General features: G+C 44.4%; 1 protein-coding gene and 2 long non-coding RNA genes across 4 annotated transcripts; 2 read left to right on the top strand and 1 right to left on the bottom strand.

The window, feature by feature from the left end:
- Positions 1-1,761: 1,761 nt before the first annotated feature.
- On the top strand, positions 1,762-2,992 carry LOC134442152 (calsyntenin-2-like). The gene is made up of 4 exons (XM_063192436.1): positions 1,762-1,893; positions 2,061-2,175; positions 2,391-2,575; positions 2,804-2,992. The coding sequence occupies exons 1-4, from the start codon at positions 1,762-1,764 to the stop codon at positions 2,990-2,992; spliced, it is 621 nt and encodes a 206-aa protein (XP_063048506.1).
- A 643-nt stretch (positions 2,993-3,635) lies between these two features.
- On the bottom strand, positions 3,636-12,057 carry LOC134442151 (uncharacterized). Its single transcript, XR_010033324.1, has 3 exons — positions 11,923-12,057; positions 11,688-11,792; positions 3,636-4,056 (listed from the first exon to the last, which is right to left on the bottom strand). It is a non-coding gene; the product is annotated as an uncharacterized LOC134442151 (long non-coding RNA).
- Positions 6,026-10,490, top strand: LOC134442150 (uncharacterized). Of its 2 annotated transcripts, none has more exons than XR_010033323.1 (7): positions 6,026-6,571; positions 7,768-7,837; positions 8,041-8,135; positions 8,583-8,661; positions 8,770-8,878; positions 9,116-9,220; positions 9,820-10,490. It is a non-coding gene; the product is annotated as an uncharacterized LOC134442150 (long non-coding RNA). The 2 variants fall into 2 exon arrangements; XR_010033322.1 differs by having other exon boundaries at positions 6,027-6,571; positions 8,031-8,135.
- Positions 12,058-12,167: the final 110 nt, after the last annotated feature.

Raw genomic sequence — 12,167 nt, 5'->3', positions numbered from 1 at the left:
GCAACATGGTAAGATAATAAAGATTGCTGAAGCAATCCCAAATTCATGCCACATACTGTAATATTGGGAGTGGTGTGACAGGAAGTGATAGAAACATTGAAAAGATTTGTACAGTCAATTGAGAAGCAGTTTTTCCTGTATATTAATTTAATGGGTGTGTGTGTGTGTGAACGTGCGTGCGTTTGTGCGTGCATGTGTGTTTATTTGTGCGTGTGTGTTTGTGTGTGTGTGTGTGTGTGTGTGTGTGTGTGTGTGTGTGTGTGTGTGTGTGTGTGTGTGTGTGTGTGTTTGTTTGTGTGTGTATGTGTTGAGGTGTGTGGGTGAGGAGGATGAGTGTATCTCCATCCCCGACATTGAGGCGGCCGTCATGGTGATGTCGTCTGGCGAGCCCCTCATCAGCATCAGTGGGGCGGAGCATCTGGCTAGCCCCGCCTCTCAGATCAGAAGCCAGTCAGGAATCAGCCTGTTCCCCGACCTCAACATCAGCAGTAGCATGTCAGGTAACACACCAAGGGTGCAACTTCAACATTTTCCCCTCCAGTCACTGTGGCAGGTAGATTCTAAAATCTACCAGTCACTCACAATTTTTACCAGTCACCATTTTTACCAGTTCGTATTCAACTGTTCCAAACATTGTAATGCCAAGTAAGATCATTTTCTGATCAATATTTTTGTTTCAGAGGTCATAAATCCAGTTATTGTGATGTCATTACCAATTTGCTTTAAACTCTAATGTTGGATACCCGGGCGCCTGTGACGGGTGACGGGTCGGTTGACATATTTCACCCGCCAAAAGGCCAAATTCACCCGTCATTGGCAGGTGGACCGGTGTTTATTTCCATCCTTGTAACACACGGACACACACACACACACACACACACATTTTTAAACATGTTTAGGAAGATGCCACTGGGCATGTCGCAGAGATGTAACCCACTTGGGGTCTGTCATGTCTGCCATTTCAATAGTGGTTCCAATTCCAACTGTGTCAAATCTACTAGATATGGGTATTTGGGTTTTTTTTGGCTTTCAATGTCTTTATTCAGACAGGACAGTGAAGGGGAGGGGGGGCTGAAAAATGTAACCTGGCTCCTCGATGTAATGGTAAGGGTGACAATGGTCTGGCACGTATTGATTATTTAAAAGATTAACAGCGAACAGTAGGAGATAAGCTGGTCCACCTGAGAGAGCCTTTTTTGACTCCGAAGAAGATGCACTGTGTCGAAAGGTTAGGCATGCTTCCACCACAATAAAGCAACACGTCGCTCTTCCAGATGTAAGACTGCGGTGTGTGTGTGTGTGTGTGTGTGTGTCTTTCTGTAGGCTCTGGTTCTGATGATCTGGACTACTGTGATATCGTGGTGGAGGGGGAGGATCTAAAGGCGGGACTAGAGAGCCTCCAGCTGAAGAGAGAGATCTTATTGGACCCTCAGCAGCAAAGACAGACCCGATTGGATAGTCACCTGGAGTACAACAACTCCAGCTCTGGGATCTCCATATATGGTCGCGCACACACACACACACACACACACACACACACACACACACACACACACACACACACACACACACACACACACACTACATACATATAATTCAATTCAATTCCAAATTGTGCATTCTTGATTCCGGATGCTGTATAATTGTGTGTGTGTGTGTGTGTGTGTGTGTGTGTGTGTGTGTGTGTGTGTGTGTGTGTGTGTGTGTGTGTGTGTGTGTGTGTGTGTGTGTGTGTGTGTGTGTATCTCAGGTGTTGCGTCTATGGCTCTCTACATGGAGCTGTTGCGGGCGGTGCGCTACGCTAACCTGCGTCCTGAGATCTCAGTGCGGCACTTCCGCCTCACCTGCTCCCAGCTCAGCGGCCGATACACCTCAAACACACTCCTGCTGGAGGTAGGGGGAGAGGTGTGTGTGTGTGTGTGTGTGTGTGTGTGTGTGTGTGTGTGTGTGTGTGTGTGTGTGTGTGTGTGTGTGTGTGTGTGTGTGTTGGCCAGGGGGGCCTCCTAAGGACTAATGAGTCAATTACTCAAAAGCGTCCTGTGCTGCTTGACTCCGCCCAGGTCAACATCCTGCACAGCTCACGGGCTGCTGAACATGTCAATCACATGAAGGCCCCGCCCACATTTACAAAGGAGGTCCATCACCCCCTCATGCTGCAAGCTGCCGAAAGTCCAGGTAGGAGTGTGTGTGTGTGTGTGTGTGTGTGTGTGTGTGCGTGCGTGTGCGTGTGCTACAGGTGTTTTGAGCATGGCAGGTGTGCTGCTGGTGTGTGTGTGTGTGTGTGTCTGTGTGTGTGTGTGTGTGTGCGTGTGTGTGTGTGTGTGTGTCTCTAATGTGTGTGTGTGTGTGTGTGTGTGTCTCTAATGTGTGTGTGTGTGTGTTTGTTTCAGATGTTTCGAGCGTGGCGGGGAGCGTCCTGCTGGTGTGTGTGTGTGTTCTGGTGCTGGTTGTGATGGGTGGAGCCTACTGGATCCATGCGACACTGCAAGAGGCGAACACACACTCCGACACACACACACATGCAGGAGATCTCTGGCACAACCCTGCTGTCACCATCACAGTCAACCCTATGGAGGTGAGATGACTGAAAGACTTACATTAATTAATTACCAATCTATCCAATTAGTTTACGGGCATTAGCTGTGGTTGTATCACCTGACGTCTGAGCCCCCCCCCCCCCCCCCCCCTTGCCCCTTACTGTATATGTGCATGCCTGCCTGCCTATCTCTGTGTGTGTGTGTGTGTGTGTGTGTGTGTGTGTGTGTGTGTGTGTGTGTGTGTGTGTGTGTGTGTGTGTGTGTAGAGTTTTGAGGAAGCCCTGGCAGCAGTAGGCCAACTGAGTGAAGATGAGGAGGAAGAGGAAGAGGATGACATCACCAGCGCTGACTCTGACAGCCAGGAAGAGGAGGAAGATGAGGAGGAGCTACCCAGCATGCACCAGGAGAGCAGGAGGAGGGCCCAACAGGACTGGGACAATATGGCACCTTTCTGATCACACACACACACAGACACACAGGCCCAAACTTACATGCGTGCGCGCGCACACACACACACACACACACACACACACACACACACACACACACACACACACACACACACACACACACACACACACTATGACTTACCAGCATGTAACCGTTGTGGCATTTGTTACCAGAAAAAAGAAAAACCTCAGGACTTCCCTTGAACCTTCTTACACATACACACACACACACACACACACACACACACACACAGACACACACACACACACACTCACACAAACACTCTCACAGATATGCACACGCACATGCACACACACACACACACATACAGATTTTGTATTTTTATTTTTCTATGTCCCAATGTCCCTCTTGTTCCCTAAACCAGCCATTTCGGGTCTTTTCAGGTCCACCATACGTGTATGAGCATGCGTGGTGCATGTGTACGTGCATACATGAGCGTGTGTGTGTGTGAGTGTTTAGTAAATATTTTTTTCAAGTTGATATTTTAACTGTTCCTGACCAAAAATATCTTCTTTCCTCTTCACTGTTGCACTGTGGTAACCCTACTATGTCATACTGTCAATAGTACATTTTGTTAAAACATGTGGCTTAGACAAACTGTTTTCAGCCAATAGGATCCAGTGTTCATTCTTATTCTCTCTCTCTCTCTCTCTATTCCTTACTCTTTCCTATCTGATGTATTCCACCCAAACCTACTCTACTTTCTGACCAATCCCTGCGTGTCACTAGCCTGTGTCCTGACCAATCAGAGGTGAGCAGGAGTCTGCAGTGAAACACTGCCACCCCGTGGTGGCTAGAGGTATCTGCTGATAAAGAAGCGCCACCAGACACACTTCATGCATAGAGGGGGTTTATTCACAAGTCTAAAAAGTGTTTCAATGTGTTTTAAATGAAATAAATTATGTGTTGTTTAACGGTTAATGGTTATTTGTATATATGTATACATGTTTTATATATATAGATCTTTTTAGAAAACAAGATAAAGCATTCGTCTCCATGGTTACGGGTCATCGGTGGGGCATGATTGCTTCTCCATCTAGGTTGACACCTGGAGGGCAGAGGTCAAAGAGTCATACACATATAGCATTAGCCAGGGGGTAGAGGTCATACTATATAGCATTAGCCAGGGGGTAGAGGTCATACTATATAGCATTAGCCAGGGGGTAGAGGTCATACACATATAGCATTATCCAGGATGTAGAGGTCATACACCATTTCCCAATGTCAAGTGTTCTAGCCTTGGTAGTCCATAGTGATTGGATACTCCATGGAGTTCACCAAAGAGTATCCAATCACTGGGAGTTTCACGCACTACCAAGGCTAGAACACTTGACATTGGGAAATGGTGATGGTGTGCATTCCAATATGTGGACTCCTGTCCTCGACGGCCTGTGCTTGTGGTGTCGTGTTTTGCTGACGCCCCACCTCCGTGTAGAAAACAAAGTTTCCCTGCTGCCAGCCTAGCCACAGCAACTTTTGGGGGACTGTTCTTCATTCACCATCCCGATTGCAAATGAGAAAATGACATTAGACTTGCGCTTTTGCAAGATATTGAATTAAACTTCAGTCATCAATGACTTCATCACGAGGCCACAAGCAGGCAAGTGAGCTAGGGAGGACGGGAGTCTGCATATTGGAATCCTCCTATAGTGTATTATCAGCCAGAGGGTATAGGTCATAGTGAATACTAGGGCTGGGCGATGTGGAAAAAAACCCAATATCACGATATGGATTACTTTATATCACAATAACGATATATATCACGATATAGCACAATTACATACGTTTATTCTCTTTATTTGCTCTTTATTTTTTCATGTCGCAAAACAACTTTCCTTTAAAATGGATCTTTTTATACTTATTTTTACAGTTACATTAACTTATCGTGTGTATTGTGACAACATGCAATGTAATTAAATTATATTCAATTGTATAAAATGAATAGAAATTACTATCACGATATACACGATATAGGAGAAAGATCACGATATACACTTTTATATCACGATAACGATATATATCGTCATATTGCCCAGCCCTAGTGTATACCATTAGCTAGGGGACAGAGGTCATATGAGGTCATAGGGTATGTGGGTGGATGATATGTTGCAATGAACATGCTTCTTAGATAGTACACTGATAATAAACAAACAAACAAAAATCCATGTACCACTGCATGAAAAGAGGAATTTGTGGATGAGTTTTGCACCTTAAATTGCCTCATACCTCAAGCCACAGCATTTGCGGCTCCCCCATGCCCCCCTCCCATCCCCTTCTCAGAAGAGCCTTTAATATGTAAATGCCAGTGATCAGGTCGGGAGCTGCCCCAGTCAATTTCAAGTGGGGTGGGGTGGGGTGAGGTCAGGTGGGTGGGAGGGAGTGGGGGGTTGGCAGGCCTGTTTCTAGGATTTTGGGGTCCCTAGGCAACGGGATTGTTGGGGGCCCTAGGGCATTTTTTTGGCCTTTTACTAAAATGTGTGTGTGTGTGTGTCTGTGTGTGTGTGTGTGTGTGTGTGTGTGTGTGTGTGTGTGTGTGTGTGTGTGTGTGTGTGTGTGTGTGTCTGTGTCTGTGTGTGTGTGTGTGTCTGTGTCTGTGTCTGTGTGTATGTTTTTTCACGCTGCCCAGTGGTGTTTTTCAGAATCACTAACCATTAAACCAGGGGTAGGGAACCTATGTCTCGAGGGCCCTTGAGGCTGTTTTATCCGGCCCCTGATATCATTATAATGTTTTGCAACTTCACATTAAATAGGCCTATGACATATTTTGCAGGCCTAAGGAATCTTAGAAATTACATTTCCAATGCAATTAAGTTATATTCAGGGGACCTAGAAAAGGTGGGGACTGTTTTAAAGGTGTCTACCTTTAAATATGTCTATATGTCTATATAGGCCTAAAGGTGTCTATATAGGCCTAAATTTTATGGGGAAATCCTGATTTGTGTTCATAGTACGGCCCCCCGGAGGATTTTATGACCATGGTAGGAATTTGAAGTGGCCCCTCGAATTAAAAAAGGTTCCCCACCCCTGCATTAAACCTTTCTACTAGCCAGAGCTTTGCTGTCAGTACATTTTATTATGATACTATAAGCTCAGAAATTAAGTTGATCAAACAATTTGATCTGTGCTATAAACATTTAAATGAACCTACAGAATAGGCAATCAAAATAGAATCATCTGAATGATCTTTCTTGGACATACATTTTGAAGTGACCCTTCGAATTAAAAAAGGTTCCTCAACTGCTTTTGAGGAAAAACATCAATGTGCTTGGCCACTCTGGTTTTTAAATGGTATTCTGAACTAAAGCAATGATTGTTCAAGTTAGTTGAAAATAGACCGTCTCTGGTTAAATTAGTTCTACACCAAGCCTTTAGGTGGCAGTAAAACTAATTGGCACAATGCGAATTCCACACACAAGCCACAAAGAAGCCATCTACCGCGGTCAACAACACTTCCTGATTGAACAGAATCACGCGCTGTCTGTGTGGTTTCACTGTTACAAGTTTCTTGGCGATATGGGGGGAAAGTTCCTCACATACCAACGGAAAATGGGCTTCACATACATGTAAGTACATTTTACTCAACTGTGGTTTAAAGTTTCAGTACTCAAGAGCGACTGAATAGCTCCTCTGAACACAGATCCGCCATTGCTAAGTTGTAGCACAGCCGCTTTACATAGCTGGTAGCTCAAGTCCCCTCAATGTGACTAGGCCTACACTAGTTGCTGCTGTACGCTAGTAAATTCTGATGACTTGCGAGCATCGTAATGACAAAATGCTGTGGTGAATGTGTTAAGTATTCTATACTTGTTGATGGTAAATTGTTTGACATTGCTCGTTCTCAGTTGCCTTTCCCCTGCCTAAAGATAGACAAAGGCTACCGTTAGCATGCTATTGCGTTAGCTCATCAACTAGATGCTGGACACTGCTCATTTTTCACGTCTGCCCGGCATTTCGCTGATGAACTAACGCTTAGACGCCTTGCCAATGTATTTTACAGCGGCAAAAATGCATCTAGGCGACGTTGGCAAGACTGGTGTGCCGTCTGGGTATGTTGGTTTTCCATTCCCTGATTGTCGCTCCCAACGCAGGACGCTCCCCGGTCGGCTCGCTCCCACTAGCCAGACTATCGATCCCACCGCCATATAACGGAGTTAGTTATCTTTTTGATGTTAGTTTTTTGTTTCTAACCTTAACCTTAACCCTAACCCTAAACCTAACCCTAAATTGCTTGTATGTGGCAGTGTATGATGATACGTGAAATATAATCGGTGGGACTACACGTCCGGGAGTGATAGAAACACCTGGGACTACACGTCCGGGAGCGATCTCAGTTGGGAGTGTCCTTGGTTTTCAGTGCTGGGCAGTAGCGAAGCGACTAGTTTAATTACATTCTCTAGTAGCTTGGTCGTAGCGTCACTACCATGTATCGAGTAGCTAACGTCCCTGTAGTTAAGCTATTTTTCCTCAAGTAGCGACGTAGTCTACAAAAGCTACAATTTGTCCCCCATCGATTTTACTTAATGATTTTTGTTTTACTTTCCCTATCCTAAAACCTAGGCAGTCACACAGGGCAACAGTAGGCAACCTGTCCTTAAAAAGTATGGGTCCTCAAAACAGCACTTGTTGCAGAAATAAGTGTATCTTATTGTTTCACGTGGAGGTCTACTGACCTTGTCTAAATAATGTAGGCTAGTTTATGTCCATGTATTATATTAGGACCCAAGGTTAATGGGTTATTCTATTTGCCATGTTTTCACAGGCTGCTGTCTCATAATATGGCGAAGACGAGTCACCTGAAGGCCTAACTCGCCATAGAAGACTGAAAGAATGTAAGATTAACTTTGTGACCAATATGACTTGCTCATTGATACATTTGCTATGTCAATATGAGGTGCATGGCGAATTATTTAATTTATTTGTCTCGCTTCTAGGAGCTGTAGAAACAACAGGGTGTTCTTTTTCAGGGTATTCTTTTTTATAGAACTGGACAGGTCATTTATTCGTTCCCCTTGTTTTTTGAAGTGTCCTGCAGGATGCTGTGTCCTGCAATCCTGTGTGCTGTGCTACAGACGCGTGTGGAGGTCAACCCAAAATGGGCACAGTCTCACCACAGAAGAGTGAAAGAGGGTAAGCTTAACCTATAGCCTACGTCAGGGTCGGGGAACGTTTCTCATTCGAAGGGCCACTTCAAATTCATCCGAGGGGCCGTAAAAGTCCTCCAAGGGCCGTACTATGAACACAAACCAGGATTTTCCCTTTCACTTTAGGCCTATATTGAAGGCAGCCACATTTAAACAAACACCACCTTCTTCAGGTTCCCTGAATATAACTTAATTGTTTTGCAAATGTATTTTCTAAGATTCCTTTACAAAATATGTATATTTCATGTGAAGCTGAATCGCATTAAAATTATATCGGGGGCCAGATAAAAATGCCTCAAGGGTCGCAAACGGCCCTAGAGTCATAGGTTCCCCACCCCTGGCCTACATTGTCAATATGACTTGTGCTACTTTATAGATAAGTTGTCAATGCTGTGCATTGCTATGCTTTGATTCATTTTCTTACATCCTACAGATCCTGGCAGGGAGACGGTAGTGTCCTGCAGAATGGTGATGGGCCAATCTTACAAGAGACCACAGAAAACTGATATAGTGTAAGATTATCCCTGTTGGGCTCAATAGGTCTTGCTTATTGACATATTTGCTATGTCAATATGAGGTGCATGGTGAAGTATTTATTTATTTATTTGTCTCGCTTCTAGGAACTATAGAAACAGAGTGCCTGCTGCAGTATGGCGAGGACACCCTGAGCAGAGAGCTCCAATAGACCCAGGTCCAGTGTCTTGGCAGGGTGAAATGGCACTGATATGGGTATGTACTGATGTCAGTTAAAATGAATGAATGAATTAATTCTCATATCTGAATAATGTGCACACTGGATTTACCACACACACACACACACACACACACACCCTAGGCCTAGATGATTTGGACCCAAGGTTACTTTTACCACAGCTCTGGCACATCAATTTTCATTTGTTTAATAACTGGGCAGGTCATTTATTCATTCCCCTTGTTTTTTTTGTTTTGTTTGTTTGTTTTTTGTAGTGTCCTGCAGGATGCTGTGTCCTGCAATCCTGTGTGCTGTGCTACAGACGCGTCTGGAAGCCAACCTGAAATAAGCACAGTCTCTCCACAGAGGAGTGAAAGAGGGTAAGCGTAACCTATAGCCTACGTCAGTGGTGGGGAACCTTTCTCATTCGAAGGGCCAATTCAAATTCATCCGAGGGGCCGTAAAAGTCCTCCAAGGGCCGTACTATGAACACAAACCAGGATTTTCCCCTTCACTTTAGACCTATATTGAAGGCAGCCACATTTAAACAAACACCACCTTCTTCAGCTTCCCTGAATATAACTTAATTGTATTGCAAATGTATTTTCTAAGGTTCCTTTACAAAATATGTCATTTTATGTGAAGCTGAATAACATAAAAATGATATCGGGGACCAGATAAAACGGCCCTCAAGGGTCGCAAACGGCCCTCAAGACATAGTTCCCCACCCCTGGCCTACATTGGCAATATGACGTGTGCTACTTTATAGATAAGTTGTCAATGCTGTGCATTGCTATGTTTTGATTTATTTTCTTACATCCTACATATCCTGGCAGGGAGACATAGTGCATGAGACTATAGAAGACAAAAATAGTGTAAGATTATCCCTGTTGGGCTCAATATGACTTGCTTATTGATATATTTGCTATGTCAATATGAGGTGCATGGTGAAGTATTAATTTATTTGTTGTTTCTACAGCTCCCAGAAGTGAGACTGAGTGCCTGTTGCAGTATGACGAGGACACAGTGACCAGAGACCTTCAGTAGACCCTTCTGGCATGATTGGCGGCTGAAGAACATGAAATCAACAGCAATGTTTATAATGTTGTACATACCTGTGTAGTCTGTATTAAAAGGCAGTACCTGTACTATTTTTTCCTCTTACTTTCATATTTACCACGTATTTACTATGAATTGACAACTTTTACTCAAATCCATTTTTGTATGTGCCCTGACTAAAACTATCCTTAAACCTAACCTGTCAGAGGTGTAACAACAACCTGCTCTTAGCAGTGTGGCAGCAGTCTACTTGGATGCAGCGGGGAACATAGAACCCTTTTTTGAAAAAGCATTGTATGTTTCTGAGTTTTATGAATTGTGCCCTTCCCAAACATCATGCATAGGCTAGGCGTATCTATGACACGCTGATTTGAACCCACTATCGCGGGTGTCTAATACGCATTTTCAAGTTAAGTCGTGCTCCACAACGCCCTGTGACAGGTTCGGTTTAGGGATGGTTTTGGTTTAGGCACAATTTAGGCAGAAATTCGCCTAATCTCGCTGTTCTTGGCAAAAGTAAAGCAGCAGAAACATTACTTCACTGACAGGTTAGGTTTAGGGGTGGTTTTGGTTAGGGCACAGCAAAGCATATTTGCGTTAAGTAACAAATGCACTGTGACAAAACAAAATCGCCGACACGGCGGGGAAAACTGCGCAAACCTCGTCAGGTGTCAAAAGTGCATGAAAGCGCTTTACTCAATGGCTTTACTGGTGCGTTGAGGAGCACGATTTAAATTCAAAATGCGTCGCACCAACACGCTGAATGCACTAGCGTGCGATACGTACGCTAAAGCATTATGACAGCCTGCCCAAACCTAATCTGTCGGTAATGAAATGTTTCCTAGTTGTACATTTGTGACCTGAGTGCTGTGTAAATCACTGCATATAGAGTATATTGTTTGCAGGGTATGTGTGTAGTTGCATGGTTCTTGTCAAAGTGTGTGTACATTGTTTGGTGTGATATTAAAAGCGTTAAAAAAAATCATTTTCATTTCATTAATTTTCATTTTATCAATAAATTCACATCATGCATGCATGCTAAAGCCCCATCACAGTGCAGCCTATAATGATGTGAATATACTAAGTAAAATCAATCTAGGTATATTAATAATAATTTTTGCATAATTATACGGACCTACTGTATACGGTCTGCATAAATTAATCCAACGTGACCAATGTATCATTGTGACCAATAGAAGGTCGTAGCTGCCGACCCTGCTAACCAATAGCGCAGCTCTTTTACTTTGAGCCATGTGTCTTTTTCGTCCAATAAGAGAAAGGCTAGTCCGCGTTCTGGGCTGGCTGTCATTGCCTTTCATGTGGTAATCGCTAATCGTTGGGCCATTAACACCCTGCTGTGAGACCTGCCCGCGGCTCGCGATTCGCTTCCGGGCGAGTTCACTGTCACCAAAACTGTTAATTTTGATTCTCTCAAGCGCTCAAAATCAGACGAAAGTTAGGCAAGTCCGTGGACGATTAGGGACGAGTTCATTGTCACAAATCCCCCTTTTCGTGCTGTGTACAATACTGGTACTGGCTGTCGTTGCACTGCCCTGACGTATGCAAACGCTTAGAGATAGAACATTAGACTAGAGGTGACACGGCAATTCGCGACAGCACTGGGAAATGGCATATGCGTCCACCTCTGTCAAAAACTGGACTAAAGCTGTGTGAATATGAAATAACACATTAATCAAAGACCAGATTTGTGTGTGTGTGTGTGTGTGTGTGTGTGTGTGTGTGTGTGAGTGTGTGAATGTGCGCGCGCGCATCTGTGTGTGTACATACACGGTAGGCAGGACCCCATGCTCCGTGACCGTCAGAGTTGACTGAGCGCGCTCTGAAGATGTACTCCGCATCCCTCCTCAGGCCTGACGCACACATACTGCTGCCCTACACACACGCACACACACACACACACACACACACACACTTATATTACCATCTTTGTGAGGACCTTCCATTGATTGCACATATTATTACACACATTATTACACACACACACATACACACACACACTTACCTTGAGGCCGCCCATAACCACGCCTCCTCCATTGACACCACCCCCATTTGCGTCCTGGAAGTGCACATCGAAATACTGGACCTTATCACCCATAGGAACCATCCAGAACACCTACACATGCACACACACACACATTCATAAACTTTGGTTAGGTTAGCACACAATCTGGTGTACTTCTCTGCTTGTCTCTCTCTCTCTCTCTCTCTCTCTCTCTCTCACACACACACACACACACACACTCCCCT

The sequence above is a fragment of the Engraulis encrasicolus genome, unplaced genomic scaffold, assembly GCF_034702125.1.
Source record: "Engraulis encrasicolus isolate BLACKSEA-1 unplaced genomic scaffold, IST_EnEncr_1.0 scaffold_1219_np1212, whole genome shotgun sequence".
Taxonomy (NCBI): Eukaryota; Metazoa; Chordata; class Actinopteri; order Clupeiformes; family Engraulidae; genus Engraulis; species Engraulis encrasicolus.
Note: the sequence above shows the minus strand (reverse complement) of the source record. Positions and strands in the feature narration are given on the sequence as shown.